The 24,182-nt window shown below is 37.1% G+C and overlaps 5 protein-coding genes across 23 annotated transcripts in view; 1 reads left to right on the top strand and 4 right to left on the bottom strand.

Moving 5' to 3' along the window:
• The window catches only part of LOC124175163 (nuclear receptor coactivator 1-like), a 64,073-nt gene extending 57,361 nt beyond the window's left edge, over positions 1-6,712 (bottom strand). For 3 of the 13 annotated variants that reach the window (XM_046555131.1, XM_046555128.1, XM_046555130.1), the window contains exons 1-2: positions 6,243-6,710; positions 3,567-4,422 (exon numbers count right to left, since the gene is read on the bottom strand). In XM_046555131.1, the coding sequence (XP_046411087.1) occupies positions 3,567-3,595 (29 nt within the window). In that variant the 5' untranslated portion in view covers positions 3,596-4,422; positions 6,243-6,710. Of the gene's footprint in view, positions 1-3,566; positions 4,423-5,293; positions 5,549-5,742; positions 5,862-5,883; positions 6,031-6,052 lie in introns of those variants that run through there. The other 10 variants (XM_046555132.1, XM_046555134.1, XM_046555122.1 and 7 more) reach the window with 9 other exon arrangements.
• A 1,783-nt stretch (positions 6,713-8,495) lies between these two features.
• Positions 8,496-17,484, bottom strand: LOC124175165 (ankyrin repeat domain-containing protein 39 homolog). 4 transcript variants are annotated; one of them, XM_046555138.1, is made up of 5 exons: positions 17,334-17,484; positions 16,580-16,684; positions 15,746-15,970; positions 9,177-9,305; positions 8,496-9,098 (listed from the first exon to the last, which is right to left on the bottom strand). In XM_046555138.1, exons 2-5 carry the CDS (start codon positions 16,659-16,661, stop codon positions 8,653-8,655), a joined length of 882 nt encoding a protein of 293 aa, XP_046411094.1. In that variant the 5' UTR covers positions 16,662-16,684; positions 17,334-17,484; the 3' UTR covers positions 8,496-8,652. The 4 variants fall into 4 exon arrangements, with proteins under 4 accessions (XP_046411094.1, XP_046411093.1, XP_046411095.1 ...); XM_046555137.1 differs by lacking the exon at positions 17,334-17,484 and adding an exon at positions 17,102-17,299; XM_046555139.1 differs by lacking the exon at positions 17,334-17,484 and adding an exon at positions 17,102-17,306 and having other exon boundaries at positions 8,942-9,098; positions 9,177-9,295.
• LOC124175168 lies at positions 13,530-14,733 on the bottom strand. Its single transcript, XM_046555146.1, has 2 exons — positions 14,161-14,733; positions 13,530-14,074 (listed from the first exon to the last, which is right to left on the bottom strand). The coding sequence occupies exons 1-2, from the start codon at positions 14,660-14,662 to the stop codon at positions 13,731-13,733; spliced, it is 846 nt and encodes a 281-aa protein (XP_046411102.1). The 5' UTR covers positions 14,663-14,733; the 3' UTR covers positions 13,530-13,730.
• Positions 17,485-17,714: 230 nt separating the features above from the next.
• On the top strand, positions 17,715-20,311 carry LOC124175164 (P2R1A-PPP2R2A-interacting phosphatase regulator 1). The gene is made up of 5 exons (XM_046555136.1): positions 17,715-18,764; positions 18,832-18,895; positions 19,104-19,507; positions 19,613-19,759; positions 19,929-20,311. The coding sequence occupies exons 1-5, from the start codon at positions 18,628-18,630 to the stop codon at positions 20,155-20,157; spliced, it is 981 nt and encodes a 326-aa protein (XP_046411092.1). The 5' UTR covers positions 17,715-18,627; the 3' UTR covers positions 20,158-20,311.
• A 1,037-nt stretch (positions 20,312-21,348) lies between these two features.
• LOC124175167 (ribonuclease P protein subunit p30) lies at positions 21,349-23,024 on the bottom strand. Of its 4 annotated transcripts, none has more exons than XM_046555142.1 (7): positions 22,766-23,024; positions 22,432-22,634; positions 22,230-22,298; positions 21,936-22,136; positions 21,795-21,862; positions 21,582-21,661; positions 21,349-21,513 (listed from the first exon to the last, which is right to left on the bottom strand). In XM_046555142.1, exons 1-7 carry the CDS (start codon positions 22,857-22,859, stop codon positions 21,365-21,367), a joined length of 864 nt encoding a protein of 287 aa, XP_046411098.1. In that variant the 5' UTR covers positions 22,860-23,024; the 3' UTR covers positions 21,349-21,364. The 4 variants fall into 4 exon arrangements, with proteins under 4 accessions (XP_046411098.1, XP_046411097.1, XP_046411100.1 ...); XM_046555141.1 differs by having other exon boundaries at positions 22,432-22,649; positions 22,766-23,023; XM_046555144.1 differs by having other exon boundaries at positions 22,762-23,020.
• Between the last annotated feature and the right edge of the window lie 1,158 nt (positions 23,025-24,182).

Here is a 24,182-nt window from a genome sequence, read left to right as displayed (position 1 = left end):
ATTGTCAAATCCTCTAATCGTCGACGTCGCGCTCTTGCTGTCATTTTTCATTAGCGCGTAGAAGAAATGACTGGATAAACGGAGTTTGGATACCATGGGATATAATGCAAGATCGTTTAAGGAATCATGACTAATGGCGCAGGTACGCACACAAACCAACTGGTTTGGTTAATGAACGTACACACGTAAGTAGACATATTTTTCATCCTCCCGCAACGTCTTTTCGAAACGAATAATAACACACGCGTCGTATGTCGCATGCACGTGTTGATATTATTATTAATAATACACCCTCAGCAATGAACGAACGAACCGTACGAACCAAGTTACAAGTTGGCTGCTCCGTATAGTTACGCAACACAATGCAGAGATTATGATATATATGTATACTCGGCACAGCGAGTAAGCAAGCAACCAGCAGCGGGGCGAGTGTGGTCCACTTTCTCCACGTTAGCATTGAAACATATTATATACTGTATGTCACGCGGCCACCAAACGCAACTTGCAAAGATAGTTTGAATTGGTTGGATCTACCTTCTGTCCGACATCTACTACCCCCCCCCCCCCCCCCCCCCCCCCCCCAAATCCGTAACATGTCTCTCTATCTGTATAGTTTTTTGCATTATGATTAAAAACACATTCGGCAACAACTCCCCCTGCTGTTTGCATAATTGATCGATATTAGTTGAAGTAAACGACGACCGAAAAATTGACGAAGAATTGAGTGACTTTTACACACACACACGCACGCATATACATTTAGAAGGTATTCATATAGGCGGATGGTAGGTGCGTCAGCAGAGTTACCAAGAAATCTTAATTACATAGGCGAAATGAGAAAAGAAAAAGAGAAGATATACCTGGCAATTCGCCACGTACAAGAAGGTGTAATTAAAGCGAAAATACATTTATTAAAAGACGTCGGCGAGGGGGGGAGGGAGGGGGAGGGGAACTAAATACAAACGAGTAAATGCATAAGAAATAAATAATTAATACGGCATCAACGCTTGTTAGAGAACGAAATTACACTCGCCACAGTTTTTAATAATTCTGTTTCTCCAAAGGTCCTATATACTCTCAGGCTATAAATATAGCTACATGGTATACGTATAACGTACATCGGTGCTGCTGCTGCTGGTGCTGCTTCTATCACGCGATAAATTATACGTTTCAAACGTGTAGTTCCAATAATGGTTTGATTTCTATATAAAGAGCAAGATATACATTTTCCCAGGTCTCAATGTGTCACCCCTCTCCCATCCCGGAATCCCTTCTCCCTCTCTTTCACTCTCTCGCTCTCTTTCTCTTTCTCTTTCTCTATCTTACTAGTAACAAGTTATTTAAGCTGATTATATGTGCATGCTCTATATATTAAGGTTACTGTTATTACTATTTATCGTCTTCATTGCTCTTGGAGGACTGCCTTAGTACGAAGGGCAAAACAAAAAGTCCCATATTCAAACTATATACAAACTATACACATATTACCGTTGAGTACTTTGATTAAGATTCTAATTAATTACATTGAAACTGATGCGCGTTAAAGTTATGCAGAAATAATGGAAGACTGTCTAGCATTGATATTTCAGTGATTAAAAAAAAGTGTTCGTGGGAAAAAAAAAAATGACAAAATGAAAACAATGAAGTGAAACGAAAATCGCATTATAATTGAAGAGAAATACAGATTAAATTTCAATCCAGTCGTGAAAGCATTTGAATTGACTCTTGACACACATTTCAAACAATTAGTACGAAATTCAATGTTTTCATAATCGAATTTTCTTCTCGATATGACGCCATTGGTGGGACTAACAATAAACCGAATAGACAAGCTGTATATAGGTATAGACACAGGTATAGTGCATAAGATTTGGCAATGTGGCGCGCTGATATAGGTATAATCAGTGAAACTTGGCAGCGTTGTTGTGACAAACGTAAGGCGGCTTTGCTTGTGACTTTCAGAAATTTGTTAATACAATTATTGTCACTGGGTTGGCCCGTCAGTCACGTATTTCTATGAAAAATCTGCCGCAATATACGGTAGCAACGAAAAGGTAGCAGCAGCCCGGTTGTTCAAGGATTGATTGACATGCCCCGGCGTTAAATGTGTCTCAATAACGAACGAGCGATCAGAAGCTTGTTATTTTTGTACATTTAAATTAAAAACGAGTGTATAATAAGGTGCGACATTTTAACACACATTCAACACACAAGGTCTTCTCCGTATCGCCGTCTCTCACTCTTAATACTGACGCGAGAGTTGCCCTTTCTCCATTATTTTATATTTCACGCAGTAAAATCACGATGAGGAAACTTTCGCAATAACTAACCGTCTCTCAACTATCGTAACCAAACCCAGAAGGACAAAGAAAATGCTCGTACGCAATCTTGTTCCAAGACCGTTGATTAGAGAATAAATAAACGACGCTGCTGAGAAAAATGTGTTATATATCTTGATGATAAATTCAGATTTCGAAAACCTCAAAAGTAAAAAATGCATCTCTTGTCGCGGGAGGAAAAAATGTTCCTAAATAAAATGGAAAGAAGCTTATCAAATTCACTCATCGCGATAACGATCTCGACGGTACAAAGATTGGGGGGGGGGTATTAAAAGAGATCAAGAAATGGTTAAGGTCGCGTCGTCGTTGTCAGCCGCATGCTAGGAACTGAACCGAGGTTGACTTGGCACTTGCAACGATCGCACGAGCAAGCGAGCAAGAATTACCTGCGCGTACATCTACAATACATAATAATACATAGGGTACGCATATTTATAAAGTCGTCGTCGTCGGAATGACGGTAGCAGGAGGTGGCACATTTCGCAGCATATTCAACGATATCGTTACAGACTGATAAGAAGACTGGCCGGCTAGATAATATACGAGTACACTTATTTGTGAACCGCTTGCGGTGGCAAGTGGTACTCGGAGTAAAGGAAAAAATGAACATGTGTACATTTAATGCAAATGAACAAAGCGCTGTATAATTTATACACGTTGTTTAAATCAACTGTAACGAATCGTCGAATACCTCAAAGGATGCAATAGAGAAACCGATGGTTGGTAGATGTTTGTGTAGAATTACAGTGTAATAAATCAGCAGTCGTCGAGAGGAGGCTATTAAGACAAACTCTGGCTACACAGGCTACTTGCTGTCGATACCCTTTCGTTGTATCGTGTATTTCTATACTATATACTTTCTATACTATACTTTCTATATATATAAAAATAAAAAAACAAGCAGCAAAATATATTAATACGTGCGAAGTTAAACTCTCTATGACGTCATACGTGTATACATATTTTATATACTCGCAGCCGCGATCGTTCTAGAAAACACAGATTATATAGATGATCTGAAACGACGACGACGTTGGCGACCGTTACTCAATACGAAATATGTAACATATATACAGATATATCTGATGTATTACAATTACTTTGCACAATTGGAATTTCTAGAAATTTTTCAAGGGTACGGCACCGGTTGAGACGGAAACAGAGAAATATATTGAATAACTATGAATAAAAAATAAAAAAAAATAAAATAAAAAAACAATAACTCACCCTGCATTTTCAGCAGCAGCAATTGACATGTGCCTCCTCTCATCGAGGTTGGGCGAGAGATGATAGAGCGAAGAGAAATCCGTGATCACTGATGTACTTTATAAACTAAACTGATCAACACACTGTCGTCGTTATTTTCTTTTTTCTTATTTTTTTTCTTCTCGTTGTAGTAGTTTTTAAATATTACACTTTACTATTTTACGCTTCGTTAGCGCATCAATTAATTTACCTTTCTCGCAATAGTATTTTTTTATTTTCTAACAATCATATACAAATATATATATATACATACATGCATAGGCATATATGCGTATGTATATATATATATATATATATATCAACACCACTATCACTAGTCAGCCTCGGCACGAACCATTTTATAAATCCCCTTCTACAGTAATATACACAAGACACAGGTATAAATTTCACACTTTTTTTCTCCGTGTTATATGCATCGACACAACTTGGGGTTTCTTCTCCACGAATTATTTTTTTTTTTTTTTTTTTTCCTTCACCCACCACGTTTCAATTTATAAATAAATTTTTTCAAGTTAAATCGACAATAAAATTAATTCATCTTGCTTATCGTAGAAAACCAGATAGTAGAGACGGACGTATGCATTGTTATACATATATTTTGGTTATACATGTAATCACTGGTTTACTTCGTCCGTCGCGGCACAAGAGCAACGGTAGTATAACACACACACGGGACACGCACACACTGATTGCTAGACAAATAGCGTCGTCGATCTTTTTAAATAATACGTGTATAAATCCGTGGAGGTCAGAGAAAACACGTCACATCCGACCTAGATTCAATATTCACGTCGTCGTCGTCGTCGTCGACCCAAATCTGCACAGAGAAACCCAATATGTTCGTCGAATAAAAGATAAACACTAATAACAAATGAGTGGGAGGGGGGGGGGGGGGGGGGGGGGGGGGGCTGGAATAATAAAAAATATAAAAAATAAACGAGAATCGGATAAATTTCGGGGAAAGAATTTGCGTTTTGAAATTGACAGTAATAACCACACGATGACACGTCGTAATATAAATAAGCATACGTCAGAATCGGAGGAGCGAATGAAAATTGTTTAAATATATTTCTTTCGGCCGAATTGACGGTGTAGAAACTGAAGAGTTGAGGTTTCGTAACCATAACCTCAAAAGCCACAAATCATGCTGTTTGGTAAGAACGGAGAGCGTTGATCGAAACGGACTTAAAACAGTTGAAATGACGTGACGACGACCTGAGACGCGAGAGAGGGATCAAGATAACTTTTGCAAAAAACGGAAATCACGGAATTTTAGAAACATTTGGTCGATTTGTTAACTGACAGCGCGCGGAGTTATCACGATCAAATGTCGAAAGTGGTATCCGGTAATTTAACGATCGTATTTCGGCACGATAACACTCATTTCTTTTATCTATGATCAAGATGATTCGTGCAAGGATCGACAAAGCTACGACGACACTTCGGTCGATTCGATATCGGTTAGATGTTCAGAGATTGAAAAAAGAGACGGGGTTTAGAACAACGAGAAGAAGAACAGATGATTTACGCCGCATTGTCATTCCGACAACACCGAATAATGGCTGTTACGTGCGTTTTTTGGCTCAGAATCAGTTTCGTTAAGCCTCTTATCGCGTAATACATTTTTGTTTCCATTCGGGCTTGCAATTAGTCGAGTGAGTGTGTATGTAATGTACGCAGGTAAGTACCGAGTCGGTTGGTCAGTCACCAGGGTCAGCAGAAGGTTTAGTTAAATGCGAAGTTTTGTTGATCCCGACACCGGATCAAGGGGAGCCGTTGCACGTGCGAAAATTCGAGAATGTTAACTCGAAACTGCGAATACGCGATGCAGGATATGTGTAGCATGTACGAACAGCCCGCGTCGCTCGAACTGCTTCCGAGAGTATGAACTAGAAACTAGAATCTCTCGAGAGGCTAGAAAGAGCGGAAAGGATAACGTAGACAGACACGACGAAGAATCACGAACTGACTCGTTTCGCGAGACCGACAACCGCGCTATAAAAATTGTCCCTTCTTTTTTACGTCTGCTTCACGGACACCGCAGTAATCCGAGACAGTCTGGAATTGCATGGAAATGAAATTGAAATAACCGGGTTTACGCGGTGACATCAATTTTCATTGCTAAACACCTCGGTACCTATTATTCCCAACAACATCAACCTCGCCGCCGTCGTCGACGTCGTCGCGATTTTCAATCCCTCCGAATCTTCTAATCTTCCTTCAAAAACTCACGCGAGTATTCAATTAATACCGCTTGCAAAAAATCACTCCCACTCACTCGCTATATAGTATAGTACCGCGTTGTGTTAGAGGTGTATACGTTTTGCGCATCTGCGAATAATATACGCAGAGAGAAAGAAAATACAAGGTAAGAAGACCGATCAGAGTCGCGTAAATACTGGAGCACCAACAACGTGGAGAAATAACAAATGTTGCGCGTATATTACCACGATCCACGGTCCACGGGTGCAATAATACGTGTAGAGAGGCGCGCGGCGCGCGCGCGCTGTTCCCGTCCTTAGTTGCGTCTACCTATGTGTGTGTGCACTTGATTAGGTACGTGACGTCACGATGGGGGTTACATTGCTTAGCGATTGTCACCACGCATAGGTACATAGAGGCGACGTTGATACGTACAAAATCACCGAGTAGCGAATTGTTGCGACGTCGTTTACCGTCGCACACTTCACACCTGACACAGACAGTCGCACGCACAGGGTAAAAATCTATCCCAGTTTCGTAGAAACAAGCAGGCAAGTTGCAACTAGCCGAGGGCGACTCGACTCTACTCTCTTCCCACTTATTTAGCAGACGCGTTTGCACTTGCACGACACACCGCGGCGCAGCACACCGCACACACAAAGTCTGGGTTCTCCTGGGTTGTTTACGTCGCCGCGATAACCAGACGAATCGCCGTCGTCGCTGGATATTCGCGGTGTTCGAAAAATGGCATAGTTACGAAATTTTCTTATTTTTTTTTTCCCCACGTCAGACGGTGGAGAATCGAAACAATGTCGTAAATACGATAGAAAAACCCGGCACTGGCCGATACGCAAACCCACTTGGGTTTACGCGAAACAACTGACTCAACGCAATCAACTGCAAGCACGGCAGGCCAACGGCAGAATCCGCTAGGCGGCAGCACGTTTATCTTACGTGGGGCTCCGGCGGCCGCGTTCACGTTATGCCGAAGAACACCAAGAACTTTACGATCGACGAGGGCCACTACCAATATCAAGACCGCCAAGTGCACGAAGTCGGCAATGATCCATGCCGCAGAAAACTAGACCAGACGACCTACATATTCGCCATTCTATTTCTCTTCGAATTCCTATTTTTATTCACATTTCTCCACTTCTTTTTATCATCCCTCCGTTCAGGTATACGCGCGTACAGAGCCAACATGTGTCGATTTCGAGATTCTTCTGTTTTCCTCTTTTTTTCTTTATTTTGCAACTTTTTTTTTTTCAGTCAAGTTCAAACAGAATCTCCTCGTTCCCAATCATGCCATGATTCTCTAAACAATACTTCCACCGATGGAATAACATCGTGTTTGTTTAATTTCTAAATTACAATGAGCTTGTTGATCAGATTTCCATGATAGTCTTCTGGGAAAAAAAAAACTGCTGGTTCGTTTCAAGCGCGGCGGTACACGATTTTCTCTGTTGTTTTTTCATTATCATTGGATTTACATTATTTTTCTGTTTCTTCTGAAATAGATAATTATTTTGTCACCTCTTAACACACGTCGTCATCAATAAATCGTATTTATAATATCGCGCTTAAGGTTTTGAACGAATAAACAAAGTTCATCCGACTTTTCCTTTATACACGGAAGACTCTGCCTTCTCTTTCCTATTTCCCCCTCTTTTTCTCTTTCTCTCTCTCTCTAAGTTAATAAATATAACTGTGAATTTAGCGCGCGTACGACAAAGCGCGCTAAACGACCTGCATGCTACAGGCGAACTTTTACTTATGGGCTCTAGCAAATTTTATAGTAGGTAACATCTGAGGGACAGTCGCGTTAAAAAATTCCGAGCCTCGATGTCCGCTTAAGATTGCGAATCCACATAAACGATATTCTAAATTTTATTAATCGTTAATTCGAGGAATTTTTAGTTTCAGAGGAATAATAACAGATTCTACGTTTGATGAAATGACAACGCGCAACATTGAAATTAATGTTACACCAAATAGATACAAATGTTAGGTACAACGATTTTAACTGCCAATTTCTTAATTTGTGACAAACATCTGATTTTATCGCCTGATGAAACGAAACGAAAAAATATATTTGTCAAGTTATAATTTCAATTGCCAGAAAAAAAATAGAAAAACTCGTAGTGACTGTCAGTTATGGAAATAACAGTTGTTTCAAAACGTGATACTTGTACAATGTACATACAATAATACAATTTATGCATTAATACACAGATGGTGTGTTTTTCTATCGAATCGAATATATACTTATTGAATTTCTTTTTGAAATCCTCTGTCAAACGAAAACTGAATTATATATACGGTCATGGTAAATGATACTAACTAGATTTTATTCCAGCTATGTCTTTGACTTGCGTCAAAATCATTATTGTTGTTATTGCCCGTGCAGTTATTATAACCTAGTATTAATTGCTTATTGTCAAACCCCCTGCAGAATTAATAAGTTGCCGAAAATAAGTGTCACTCTTTTTCTCTCTTACACACATTACTTAATGCTCAATATATTATAATTATATGACTGTACATAATGATGATGTAATAAATTCTATAAGTATGTAACATAAAAAATGCACTATAAGATAACGGCATAGAGAATAATAATAAATTAAATAATATTTTACTGTCTATAAAGGATCTCTTAAATTTTACATAAACTATGTTCATATGAAGTAATCTCTCAAGACATCATATTAAAATTCAAACTACATAAACATTCTTCAGAAAAAACATACAGTCTCATTCTTATCCTTAAAATATCGCGAACATCTACCTGGAAATATAATTGAATCAAATATATTAGAAATTCCACTATCTTGCCATATGCATACTATTGATGTTCTTCGATCAAACTGACGATCTTCTCATTTCCCTTTTCTGTAGCTAGCTGTAAAGGTGTACGGCCCAATTTATCAGTGATTTTGAGATCTGTTAGAGGAACTAAAATTCGACACACGCTAATCGAATCTGCTATAATTGCTCTATGTAGAGCAGTGTAACCATCAGCATCTTTCATATTTGTCTTTGCTCCGCATTCCAGAAGGTATTCAATGATCCTAATGTGCCCTTGGGTTGCTGCTCTGTGAAGGGCAGTGGCGTTCCCTGCTCGGGTTTTAGCATTAACGTACGCTCCGTTATCCAATAGTAATTTACACACCCAATAATGACCATTTCGAGCGGCGTAATGCAGGGCTGTGTAACCGGCCGAATCCACTCTGTCGACAAGGGCTCCTTTCGTTAGCAGATATTTGACACGATTTATATAATCTTGTTGAGCTAGAAAGAATGTTACGGTAAAGAAAAATCGATGTCATCAAAGCTATTAAAATAAAATAATACTGAATGAATATTTACCTGCAAACCAGATCCCACGCTCAAACTCCATTTGAGCGAATGTCTGTCGAATTGATGATACCTCCTCAGATGAGCAAGAATGTTCTTTGCTGTGATGTGCCATGTTGGTTTCCCTGAAACTTGTACATTCTTTTAATGTTCCGACAGAAGCTAATTCACTATTCAATTATTTTGTTAATATATTTTATTCCACTGATATGATAATAAACAGGAGTATGATGCCGAAATAAGAATACAATGTTGTCATATATTATTATATTCAATCACGTAATATAGGAAATACAATCATTATGGAATGTGGGACTCGAATAATAATGTATACTAGATTAGTTTGTGACTTCTCAAACAGTAAAACAACAGTGCAAGGTACAGTTTTCTTTAGGTACAAGTTTGTTTGAAAATAAACACTATAGTGTCCCTCAATTACCAAACTTAAATTCCATTAAATAACTTACAAAGTTATTCCCTTCACCTTGTATAATATATTAAAGTCGCTAAAAAAAAAATGTTTAGAAATAAAATAATACATCGTTCAAATCCTTATGGGATCATACAATTAGTTGTTAACAAAAAAAAAAATTGTGCTTAGCTAAAAATAAAAGGATATTTTAACCCTCACATCTTGATCGGTATACTAAACACGTTCCAAACCCCATAACTGTGCAAGTATTTGCTATAGTGTTAAGTTAAATTGTTAAATAAATAATTTCTAATAAAAAAAAAACGTTCATTCAACCAGTGAAAACGTCTGTCAATAATTTGAACCTATTCAAGTATTTTAAATGGTTTTATAAACACACTATAAAACCTTGATTCAAATATTTAATGCTCCCAATCAAATAAACTGTCAAGACATTCAACATCGGTTTGAAAATATTTAATTGAAATTAAGTAAGATGTTTTGAAAAATTGTTAAAATCAACTCTATCAGCATGATCAGATTCATAATATATTATGAATATCAATCACTTGAAACGCATAAACATTCACTACAGAAATTACATGACAGGTGTGTTACCGATGTGGAATAATAGCTGGTGGCAGAATCTAATAGCTAACCAATCCATCGTAAGACTACTTAAGTGAGAGAAATTTTTTTTTTTACATCAACATAACTGATTCAGTTTTTGTGTTTGACGGTCAGAAATTTAACCAGTTTGAAATGCGATAGAGTTCAGTATAGGTTTATAATTCAATTTTGTTACAGGTTGTGGTACTACCGTTTAGTTTAGATTTCATATCATTAACCCTTCGCCGACCATATGGTTTCTTCTCACTGACATTGCCTGTCAACATGAATAATTTCGTCTTCAGCTCTTTTTCCCCCACTTAGGGCTTTTCAAAAATTTCGGAAAAACGCAGGTATTCAGTTTCAGGTGCCTACTTAATAATCCAATGTTAATTACGAAATTTTCAATCAGTAGAAATTGTTGAATATTCAAAAATTTCAGAGTGCTCATTTTATTAATAATCGATATCTCAGCAACAAATTGTTATGAAGAAAAGATATTGTAGGGTTTCAAACTTGTTATAATTTTTCATGAAAACCTACTCCCATTGGACTCCACTCAAAAAAAACCCTATTTATTTCGGCATCTCAATATGGGCTATTTTGTAAGGTGCATGTTTCTATAAAATTGAGCTACTTCCTTCTTTTGCCCACACTTAGGAACTTCCTAACAATCCAAAAAAAATCAAGTAATCTATCTCAGATCTCTACTTGATATTCCAATAGTTTTCGTTAGAAAGTTTAACTTATTTAGTAATTATAAATTGGTAAACGCAGTATAGCAGAATTTATGATAATTTTTCACTGTAAATGATTGTTTTCGGGGTTAAATGTTCCGATTGTATGTTAGAAATGTCAAGACTACTGAGAAAATACAAACTCCAGACCAACCTGAATGTACCGGAAAAATAAGCACCCGAAAACATCACTTTTTGATATGATAGCTCGCTAAAAACTTCTTGTTGCAGGTTAGGTTTATGTACTATGTTTTGAAGTGTTAAAATGAAGAGAAAAATACAAATTTTGGACCTACTTCAATTACGCCAAAAAGCAATACAGTCAGCCAACATGGACGATTTTGGCCTGGCTCTCCTCTAGCGTCCCGTACTTGACAACGGCCGGGTGAAAAATGGCGGGCTTTTGGTAAGATTTTTTTTGAGGGGGCGGGGGTACGGGGCTGTGGTATCGTCCATGTTGGCCGACGGAGGGTTAACATACGGTTAATACCGCTACGCTTTGGTTAAACCAATCAGAAAACCCATCCAAGGTGACGTCAATGAGGCTTGGTAGTTTGTCCTTTAGTGTTTATGTTATTACTTTTCCAACTGTTGACCGCACGAACTGGTATTTTCAGCCAAGCATAGTACACGAAAATAAATGAGTAATCTCAAGTAACCTATTTAAGTGATTTCTGTGACGTCATCTCGGATATGCGCAGACTGAGTGAAAATCAGTCTTCAGTACTGACACACCTTTCTGTAATCCATGAGAATTAATGAAAAAAAATTGATCGTTGTGTCCATATGCAGGTTTACGAGATACAATTTCTTCACAAGAAATATTATTCATTTGCTACAAATATATATATATACTGTATAGGTATATATATTTGTATACTCATATGTAAATAAGTTGTCGGTATAAACTTAAAATATATTAACAAACTTATATAAACATATATATATATATATATATATATATATATATATATATATATATATATATATATATATATATATATATATATATGTATATATATATATTTATATTTATATTTATAGTTGTATATTCATATGTAAATTAAAATAGAATAATAAAATGGACAATTGCTTAGTAGTTTCATGTTGTAAAATTCAATCAATGACAATATCTTCCTTCTTGGTAATCACCATCCCAGTTTAAGCTGAATTAATCCAATACACCAATAGTATTTGTATATTCCTACGTTAAATGGTAACTACTTATTCTAATTTTTTTTGTTCTGTTGCATCTTCGATACTGGTTGCTTTAAAAAAATACAATTCGTTTCAGAATAATATACTACTTACAAGAGGGATACCTTTATCACTATTTCTAAAACTGTGGTTACTATAACGTCAGTTTGAAATCAAGGCAAATTGGGAGTAAAAAAAAAAAATGAAACAAAGAAGAAACAAATTGTTACAGAATCTCGTAACATTTTTAGATTATAAGTTACGCTGAGAGTTTTGGTCCACGCTGAACGCACGTGGCGTCAATTTGTTTTAACATATTTTCACAGATTTTTGGTATCATTTCACGGAGACATTCATTCAAGCGAAAAGGTTTGTGGCTTTGTTCAACATTCATTGTGCAAATGGTGCTCGATTATACATGTATATTCTGAGGTTAATACATCAAGTGTTCAAGTGACGCTTAAATTTCTCTTTGCAGAGTCCAAAGTATTTCTGCTTCCCCTGTACTAGAGACAACCTTGTAACCAAGCTCCGCCAAAACGTTTATCACAGGAACTGGTGGTCCTTGAACGTAAAAAATAAAATAAAAAAAAAAAAAAAACTAAGTCAATTTTGTCAGCAGTTTAGAATAGTTGGCAAATTATTTCTTAAATTGAAAACAAATGGTAAAAACATAATAATTTTATCACTACATAGTCACCTTTGATTGTAATGCCATTGACCACATTTTGGCCAGAGTTTGGAAAGCGTCTAGTGAGTGCCACGGTCTCCTCATTCGATAGACCAAATACTGCACAATCGGTCGCAAAAGGAGAACCCTTTACGGCGACGTAAGAATAACTTTCCGTGCTGATCATGCTAACCAGTTTCTCAGACATGGCTTCTCAATACTTGAAAACTCTGGTAGTAGAAAAACTTTAAATGACGTTGTCTTTTAATTCTAGAATGCAAAAGGATATTGCTATTAAAGTTCCAATTTGGTACACACACTCACCTAATATACAGAATTCAACAAACTTGTTTCCAATTCTTGAGTAAGGGATTGAAAAAAAATATGTACGATGACTAAAAAAGAATGAAATCTTTATTTATGCATTTATTGTATTACATTGTTAACTGACATGTAATAAACTTCAAATCTTTGTCTTCGAATAATTGCTTTTTGTGATCAAGCACCATTTAGATGAGATTTAGATGCCACATCTCAAAATAATGAAATTTTGTATTCAGTAACCGTTATATGGGTCCGTTTAAATATTACGTCGCACTTTCAGGGGGGTAGGGCTTAGCCTCACTGTGCCGACCTGCGATGGGGGGGGGGGGGGGGGGTGACGGATTACATTCGTAGTGTCACAGGCAATTAACATTATCCGTCATATTATTAACAAATTTTCAATTATATAAAGGAGGGGGGGGGGGGGGGCGAAATGTGCGAACGAAATAGATCATCTAACGAAGAGAAGGGAGTAAAAAACTGTTTTACGATGTGGGATGTGGGGGAGGAGGATCCAAAATGGCCAAGAATAGCGTGACGTAATATTTGAATGGCTCCTAAGCGATTCAATTATTTTACAGCTTTTTTGCTTCTTCTAAACAGCCGGGAGTCATGTATCATATAACATGAGGCAGTCTACTTCTACTCTGATCGATGATTTGTCGTTCACGTTCTTCTTTGAGTTGCATCATCCGAGTTTCATGAGCCCAGCGTAGTTCACTGTGAGCTTTATCTCTTTCGTATTCCCACTGAAATCTTTCTAGTTCCAAAGTTTTGCGCCTGAGTTCCAATTCAGCAGTGCGTCTAGCAGCTCTTTTCTCCAGTAACTGTTCTTGGTAAATTTTATTTTGCAGTGCAAAGTACCCCGGAGAATGCCTTGTGATTAATGAACATGGAGAAATCCTTTTTGAGCCGTAGGTTTTTCTTTCTTGACCGGTGGTTCCGCGTTCTTGTGATCCAGCTAGGAACAATTTGAGTTCAGAACAAAAAAAAATATGAAATTGAAGAATTCAAAGAAAGGAGAAATTTTGTTGTAATCAAGTTTACCCCCAGAAGCAGCTTCCGTCACATCGTGATTTCCATCCCATTCCCTGTTGGTTCCAGCATTGCTACTAGACTCATTACTTTGTATATCACCATCTCTATTGGCCCATTGCGTTCCAGTTTGCATCACAAGTTCAATATTTGGTGGAACATTGTTGCTTGAGACGTCAGTATAAATTTGCTGCTTGTATCCCCAGTCATCTAAATTGTCAAGCTCAGTATCTGTGATATTACTTTGTTCAAATTGAGCTGAAGCTTCCTGACTAGACCACACATCAGTCTTTTTGATGCTCTGGATAGTACCTTTATTCTTTTTACTGTGTGCAACTTGGATAAACTGTTGCCTTACATCCTCGGGGCATTTCGGGCAACGCTCCATGTGCCGTTCCATCCGTGTTGCATTTTGAATGTAAGATTGATCACAGAACTTGCAAAATGCAATCACCTGCGCTCCGTCTACCTTTTTGTTATAATAGTTCCACACAATACTTCGTTTTTTCACCATTGTGAGCAAAAAATTGTTCTCTTTCACACTCAAACACGCTACTGGCACCTTAGTTTTATTTTCTCAGTTTAAACATGTACGTATATGAACATACATACATTCTCGTAAATAATCGATTTATTTAATGCATTGCATTCAATTTCAGAAGTTGCTAAAAAAAAAACAATGCGCATTTGCATCTCTCAGAATCTTGCAGTTTAAAAATAAAATGACGTCAAACAAACAGAATATCATTCGGTTATTCCAACCGTTTGCCACACACAGAATAAAAAAGGATTTATAATATTTGACAGCTCATACGCGTGCATTACAATCTTTAAATGTCAAAACCGCTAGAACGTAACCTCAAATTTTCACCAAAGATCGTAATGCTGATAGAAATTACATTGGAGGCGGCGAAATTGTTTTGCACATCATATAAGGTGCGCAAAGTTGATGAAATCGTTTAAATTCGTAAGTAAACGGCAAAACGATTCTGCAGAATTATTAAAATTTTATTCACAGATCTTGACGCTATATGAAACACGGACATTGACTGACATAAGAAAAGGTGGCGCTGAGGGCATGGGGATGAAATAGGGATAAGTAATTAAGCAGGGACGAGAGGGGAAATTTCTTATATACGTGGAGGGGATATTAAATGCCATGAATCGAATGCAAAACAGTGTTTCGGTCCGTGAAAATCCGATTTTCTTTGTGGTTCCTCTTTTACTTTCATTTTAATTTTCGAGTAATTATATTTTTATCGACTTTTTTGGTTCCTCAACTTTGGGCATTTCGAGAGTTCGTAAGGACATAGATGTACATAAAGGAAAGATTGACAAAGGTAAATAAATCAAGCGTAAAAATATTTTTAAACATTAAACTTGGTGTTCCAAAATACAACACTTGAAACATTAATTTTGTCAGATTTGTACAAAATTTATAATCAGAGTAATTGTCCATGGAATTTACGAATCAACCCACTTACTTGTTAGAAGTTATGTTGAACGTAATAGTAATAATAGTATTCTTATTACGACAGTTTACTTGGTAATAAAAATGTTCCATACAACTGAATGCAATAGAATATAACCCACATACCAGTTTTAATTGGTGGCTCAGGTTCAGGCTCAGCAAAATCCTTTCTCATAGTCCACATGTACTCATTGTAGTCCTGTTTGACACTGGTACTTGAGGATGCGACAACTTTGTAACCAAGTACTTCTAATGCAGTTAAAACGACGCAGGGATGTTGTAGGTAAACGATAGTGGAGTCGTCACAGTACCCTCCAGAAGCAAACCGAGTCAACTGTTCTATGTCAGCAGCTAAAATAAATCAATGCTAACTGGAGTCACATTACAAAAGTGCAAAATTCACTGAATTGATACCTTGGCGATAACGTATCTTTACACTGTACGTAAGATAATAATAAATATGAAGCTGATTAGGATTTTTGTTCAGCTAATATTTGCACCACTTCACTTATTGGCTCAATAAATGAGAAGTTTTTTTCAATTTATGTACATGAAACCATAGTAATTGAATATTGCTATCCAAATCTAAAGGTAGGTTGAGTATTAGTAATTTCTTGATAGGATATGAAAGTGTACGAAATTCTAGGGACTCTAAATGAATGATTTAATGATTGTGAATACAGCATCTAAGATAAATTTCCAGAAGCCACGTGATCAGATGAAAACTGAATGAAAAGTGAATTTTGCATGTATTTATAATTAAATATTCTATGATTCCATCCAACGATAAGCGATGGGATTTTAAAATTGAGGAATGATGTTACTACAAGCTAAATATTAAAGGGGTAGAAGACAAAAGCAAATCACCTTTCACTATGCTAAATGTAATTTGAAATATTTGGATATGTACTAATGATCAATTCTACCCTCTTAACAACTGTGTGATTATATATCGCGTACCTTTAAGACCTGAGACAAGGACTCTCCAGGGATACCTGTGACTATACGAAGCAAGGTTACCCCTAACCAGAATGTATGGCATCTGTGATAGCAATTTTAAACGAGCTGCAACATACACAAACTTGCTTTAGAATTGACACAGACTTAAATGACACTACAGAATAGCTGCTGTAATGATCCATGAATAATTGTTTGGTGAACAACACGTTGACATCGAGGAGTAAAAAAAATGCAGAAACTTATTATTATAAAAGCGAGCAGTCAAATGAATTTCGAAGTACAAGTGAAAAATGCACTGATATTTCAATGACAACGCAACTCTACAATGTTAATTGATAGATTAGTATAGTTCACGTTGGAATTCCAGAAATGACAAACAGAAAACGATGGGAGAAAACTGTTAAAAGCGGGCGTATAAAATCAGTGGGAATACCAAACGCCCACTGTACATCTGTACATTCATGTAAAATTCAGGAGTGGACCTTTAAATGTAAAAATCTGAGTTAACAGTGATTACTTTACCACTTAACAGCCTTTCAGTCTTGCAAAAGACTTGAGTATCAATTGTATGTCATAATTTGATATCCAATCCGATTGAGGTATTTCATTCGTTGCAATAGCCTCAAGAAATTCGAAATTATTTACTCAGAAAAATGTTCAGATCAACGCTAAAGAGGGCTATCTGCTCTTCACACGTCACAGCTATATACAAACTAATACGACAGCATAAGTACGAAAATGGCGACATTTTTACCATTGCCGTGTGTCACATGGTAAATCAGTGACTACCTTCATAGATAGCCAGTTGAGATGCCGCCGAATGGTTGAAATTGAACCGCGCGAAGAAGGAACTATTGTTGAAGACAAGTAATATTAAGACATGATTATTATACGAAGATTTATTCGTGTGTGCGGTGAAAGTTGTACTTCAAATTATCGTCGTCCTTTAAAATTTCTATCATCTGAGTTTCGGGGGTTTCGGATGAATCCAAACCACGGATCCAAACGCGCTGACCGGAGAATTCGAAGGCCACGCACCAACTATCGAAGCATGCGCGATACTGGCGCGCGTGCAGGAGACGCGCGTATGTTAGTAGGTAGGTTAGTAAGTTCGGTGGGTTGCCGATGATTGCCGCGTCAGGCGTAGATTTGAATTTCTCAAACTAACCTCAGTACGCGGACACTCCTTGATTTCTAACCTCAGAGTAGTGAGTTTCCGCTGCATAAATAGTTGTGCGCAGAAAACTACTTACAGAAGACCGTGATGTAATTTTGAGTGAATTTTTGGGTATTTTGGATGCATATATGATGAGTTATGACAACTTATCCTGTGCCAGTGGCCGTGTGATGCGTTAAAACCTCCGCGAGAGCGTCGCTATATCCTACAGCCATTTAGTCAACGGCCACAATGGTCGATTGTATTTTCGGCAATAGCGAGGGCATCGAAGCACCCAGCCGAATAGACCAAACACGATTCTTCTACCAATGAAGAACGGAGAGGCCTTCTCTTCGCTTGAAATCAACTGAAAGGTGGCCCCTGAAAGCAGCACCCCAAAGTCGTAGCCTGTCCATGAGAAACAGATGAGAAAAAAGGCAGTAGTTGTCCAATCACAACCTCAAATCCCGGTCCCCTATTTTCACGGAGTGCTCAGCGCTCAATCGAACAGCTCCAAAGTTGATTTTTGTGACAAAACGAGTGCCGATTCCGTCTCCACAGATTTATTACTTTTTTTTTTTACATCGTGAGTGACTGTATTAAGGAATAAGAGTGTTGCGTTATAGTGCCTGAATAAATCCATAACGGATAATATATAAAATATAAAAATTCCGGCTTATATGTGCACGACAATAATTTTAGCAAACACATGTTATAAAATTTATCACTTGTCATAGCTTGGATAATTTTCGCGTTCACTACAGCGCTAACAGCTAATTGTGAATACTGAGGGAAACTTGATTGAATCTTTACGCTTATCTTGACCCTATGCGTGGTGTCGACCAAACACCAATGTTTGTATTTTCTGTCGACGCTGTCTACAAAAGCGCCCATGAATGTCCTCAGCAGTGTTACAGCCATGGATGTTGACTGTCCTGTAATCACCTTAAAGCGATCTAGCAGTGCTCCGATGATTAACGAGATCAGTGCTACAATGTCTGTCACCTCGACGTCTACCTCTGCTCCGAGGTAAGTTCAAACTTTTTAGTGCTGTCTCCCTCAATTCTACCTAACAAATTGTTGAAATCCTTTTCAGAGATGCTGTCTCACCTTTCAATTTGTATTCAAATTTACCCCGGACAAGACGTTTTAGTACCAGTGTAAGTAGCAGTCTGATATTGAATATTAGAGCCTGTGTATTAATATGCGTACCAAATTGTCTTTACACTTTTCAAATATCTTTGCATACTGCAAGTTAACTAGGTAATCAGAGTTATATTTTAAAGTCAAGGCATTGAATCAGTAATGTACCAAAGCCATGGCCAAGTAGAGCCAGATAAATTTTATGTCCATTTTTTCTAAAAACAGAGTCCTGGAGGCGGTGGTATACCACGTCTTACTCCGAGAGTGAGTCAGCTGCGTCAGGAAGAATGCGTGGATGTAGCTGGTCGTGAAGCTGCACACGAAAAAGAAATACACAGTGCAATGCAAATGTCTCAATCATGGGAAGACCTCAGGCTGGATGCCGAAGGCCTCTCCTTTAAAGAGTCAGAGTCTCCTAGTCATCAGCTAAACAAATCAGACCGACAAAATTCCAAGCGAACTATTGATCCTCTAACTTTGAACCTCAATGCTGCTGGACCACCATTATGCTCCTCACCGTCACCTACTAGATCAGGACTCGGACAACGACAGTGCTATTCACCTGGAATTCAAATAACTTGGAAAAATAATCTTTCTCCTAGTCCTACTAGAAAAGCTTTCGCAACAAGGTAAAGTCCAATGATTAGCAAGGTGAATATGACGAATATGATGGTAATGCATCATATGCATGATTGTTGTCTTTGAAGAAATTGAATTTGCATTATCTCTCTTAGGCGTAGCCTCAGCCCAATAGCCACCATTCGTGCAAGCTGTCTGGGCCCAGTTAAGAGAAAGTTTGAATTAGATGACAATAACGGAGACCAACATCTGCTACCTCCAGCTAAGAGAACATCAAGTCTCGTTATTTCGCACTCCAACAGGTGAAGAACATTCCATTTGTTTGGTAATTGGTCAATAACATCTTGCCATAGTTGGAGCAAAATGATGCTTAAAGTAAAAAACGATAGTAAAAGAGCTATCAGGTCAATGTATTTAGGTGACTAGCAAATATTGGCAAAAATTTCAACGTTTTATTCTCTTTTCAAATAGACTCGAAGGAATATCCAGCCCGCTACCAGGGTCACTTGGCTCTGTGGGAACACCTGAATCTTTGTCTAGTGCAGACTCGCCAAACTTCTCTTTCCGAACTGCCGACAGTCCATCTCCTGGGAGAATCTTATCAAGTGGGGACGAACCAATGTCTGATTCGTCAGGTGATCTACCTAAAGCTTCCGATGAAGTCCAATCAAATAATATCACTCAGCATAATCAGAGGTGAATATATTTAGTTTCTAACCATTTATACATAAACGCGTCAACTTTACAACTTCAATGTTTTGTAACATAGTACGATCTGTCGATCGTTAAAAATTTTGTGTAATCTTGTAGAAATGATAAATAAATACTATGCTGATTGCTACTTGCCCAAAGGTGCCACAGCTGAATGCAGATGAATTAATTCTGTAACAGTATCGATGCGAGATTTATCAGTTTCGAGCATAGATTTTAATTACATCAAATTGTCAGGTGCCATCAGCTTGCATAAAAGATTTTTTCGATTAAGAATAATAAAATCATAAGATTTTTTTCACACACTGTAACAAGAAACAATGTTTTTTTTTTCGATGTTGTAAATTTTCAGACCTATTTATCAATCGATAGTTAGTGATTGTGTAATGTAGATATGATACGCTCGAAAGTGAGAAGACTTGCGTGTCTCAGCATCAACTAAACATTTGAATACCGTGCAGTTTAAAATAGATATATGTATGTAACTAGTCGGGACAAATCTAGTGAACTATGAACTGTATTTAAAATTGAACCAACTTATAATTCTTCCTGGATCGCGATTCAATTTTAACTGCAAGTGCAACAAAGCTCGTTGTTGTTCGTTTACAATAACGGGAAGCAAAGGGAATATGTCCGCTGTGTCCTATTTCAAAGACTGAAGTTGAAAGGTGTTCAAAAGGAGAATAGTCTGTAAATAATTTGCTTCCGATAGCAATTAAAAATCTATAAACTTACAGTAAAAGTTTACTTTTGCTCATTTCCATTTCCTCTTTGCATCATTCTGTTTAGAAACAGTTCGAGTCTGTGTTCGTCTGTGGAATGTATAATATTCTATCTGTTCAATATTGTTTTTATTATTATCCCTATAAAGTACATTAAATACGAAGATTTTTCCAACAATATGTAAAACTGTGGATAATTGCGTTAAGAAAATTTTCGTTGATATATTAATGCTAAATTAAGATTAAATTTAATTTAATCATAACAGATCTTAAATATAGCTACCAGATGTAAAATACCAATGGATAAGTGTGTAAATTATTTCCCCCGCTAGTAATAACAAAAAATAAGTACATATTATTGAAATACCAGTTATGTAACAAATCTTTATCTTTTAAAATATAGTCATCTCAAATCGTACGGATCAATTTTATTTTTATTAACCTTTATTATTCACAAATTACTTTCCCGACTGGTCACAGTTTTATTTTTTTTGCTTCGGTACAAGTGTCACCATGTTCATCGTCTGTTTCCTCCGCTTCTATTTCCATTTCCGATTCCATCTCTCTTTTTTCGGTGCTACATGTTTGTATTCGAAAAACTGCTTTTCCATAGCGTCTTCCTTCTAAACTCAGTGTAAAAATATGTCATTATTGTTATTAAAAAATTTCTATCATAATTATATCGACCCACCTGCTCTCAAAATGACATATCGACTCTGCGAGAGGATTGAAGCTTTAGCTTTTGTCTCATTCATTCCCAGAATAGAAGCTCTAGCATAAAAATTACTAAGGAATATAACAGATGTAGAATCAGCACTCAATAATTTTCAAACAACCAAACTTCAGAAATTGGCTACTGTAATACCTAGTTGAATTCAAATATACTCATTTCTACAAAGGATACAAATTTATTATATCATAGGGACTCCTAATTTGGGTTTCAATTGAAGCTCCGCTACTGATGAAGATGTTCTGAAAGAGTAACCATGATGCAGAAAAATTTTGACAAGCAGGTGCCGATCCATTTATAGAAAGAAAAAATTACTTTGCTTTTGCCAAACATGTGGAACAGATGGGAGTAATGTATAGCAAACTTTCTGCTCGCACTACTAATAACATCGCAGTACTGAATTTCAAAATTAATTCCTCTCTCTACAGCTTGTAAATATAACTTCCTGCTCAACTTTAGCCCAACACAATTTCTGTTTAATAATACGATGTCTGTATTGAGTTGGGAGCAAGCAAACTGGAAAAAAGAAAAGAAGTATCAAGAAAATCATAAATTAATCCGCAGTACCAAACTTATATAGTAGTCATCGTGCAAATCTTACCAACGTACCTGAAATGCTGCTTGTGTTTTAGGTACAACAGCGTATAAGTCATACTTTCTCAGACTCGATGATTGATTCTGAAAATATTGAACAAATTTAAATACTTGAATTCAAAAAAATAAATTAATTTTAAAATACCTATTCTCAGTGCCTTAGAATTGCTGAGATTATATCGGATCAACTTTTTACAGACTTTTATAACGTGTTTACCAGCGTATGGGTTCTTGTGGGATCTCCGAACACGAACGTAAGACGATTTAAAATACGAAGCTTTCCAGCATATTCTGAAATTAGATCAGCGATGTCTGGAGGACTCGGGACAGTAACTCCCGGAGCTTCATTGTCACCGGCCTTTTTCTTGTTTTTCTTTTCAGATTCGAAAACTGTCTCTTCTATTGTTCGGTTGATTGCTACTGTTGAATAACCCACTGATGAGAATTGAAGAAAAACATTAGGATATGTCATAGTTGTAGATTCTGATTGATCTTCATTTGTTTTCTATTTATATCAAATGAAATGACAATTTTTGTTCATACGTACATACTTTCATATAATTTATCCAGCACTTTATGTAATGTATTTTTATTTACAATTTCTGCATTTATGCATAGGTCGCAAAACCCGAAAGCAGTCTCCATTTCAGTGAATAATTACATTCACCAAACGTGGTAATAAAATATACACAATAGTATTGAACAGCTGAACCACAAACAACGTATAGAATAACGAAGGTATACTACGTTTAACGAGAGAACCAAAGTAGAGGATCACACGTGCACAGACCACTGGATCTCTATTATAACTAGAGATCAGTGGCACAGACTTTTTCGCAACGCCATCTGGTGACTCTGAGAAAAACTAATCGATAATAATCGGTATGTTACGCCGGTTACGCGGCTCGAATCTTCGACTGCGGGGACTGGTCGGAGGTGGTTGAGTACTTATAAGAGTTCTATTTGTGCACGGTTGAACGTTGTTTCGTGTATGCATCGTTATTAGTTTGTGTTATTTTAATATGTCAAACAATGCCACGTTCCGTTGTGAACAATTCTGATGAAGATCACAAAGCCAAAAACGGTAAGCCGCAGTTCAAACTTTTGTGTGAATATCATTTTTATCACAACCGCCAATCGTCTGACGACCGTTACGATTTCAAATATGTCTGAGCGATAACATTGCCATTCTTTAATCTCCCTCGCATTTTTTTGCCTCTTGAACGGTCCGTACCGCGTTTTCGTACATGTGGAATCGCGTATCGGTGCAAACATAACTGGAATAATTTTAATCGAATCATAGATCTTCCTCAACCTAATTTTGCTGCTCTATGTACACGGTGACCTAGCATCAAGTGACCAAACTGATAGGGGTTATATAGGCGGTTGAACTGAGTAAATTAAACGAAAGAACATGTGATCTGCGAAGTCGCGTTCGCGAGATACGACCGGTTAAAAGAGATCTCGCTAAGCGCTGGCATATAGGCAACCGAGTATACATCAAGCCGCGGATAGCGATCCTTGTCGACATGCGCTCGAAATTCAATAGTTATGCAATTCAGTCGCCAGATTAAAATTTTTTATTGATTCACGGGATTGTTTATGGGGTATAAGCAAATATTGCTTCGCTCATTTTACACGTATTCTTATGTAGGAATCGACGAGAATTAAATTTAGTCGTTAAATTTGTAATGAAGTGACATTGGATTGTCGTTGAAATTTTGTTTGGGAGTAGAAGCAAGTCTAATCATAATGGACAAAGACATTTCAGAATTATTTACCACTTCTATGATATTGGAAAAAATTATTTAAAAAAATGTATACATGTCTGAGGTTGTATCCAGCTGTCTAGGTCATGACATGTTGTCACCTGGCAACAACAATAGCTGGATTAGAGTTACTTCTCGATTATAAATAAAAAAAAATGGGTTCTATGGATGACAGATCTTGGAAGTATATATAGTGATA

This window comes from Neodiprion fabricii, chromosome 2, assembly GCF_021155785.1.
Source record: "Neodiprion fabricii isolate iyNeoFabr1 chromosome 2, iyNeoFabr1.1, whole genome shotgun sequence".
NCBI classification, from domain to species: domain Eukaryota; kingdom Metazoa; phylum Arthropoda; class Insecta; order Hymenoptera; family Diprionidae; genus Neodiprion; species Neodiprion fabricii.
The sequence above is the reverse complement of the archived record's forward strand: the minus strand, read 5'-3'. Positions and strand labels throughout refer to the sequence as shown.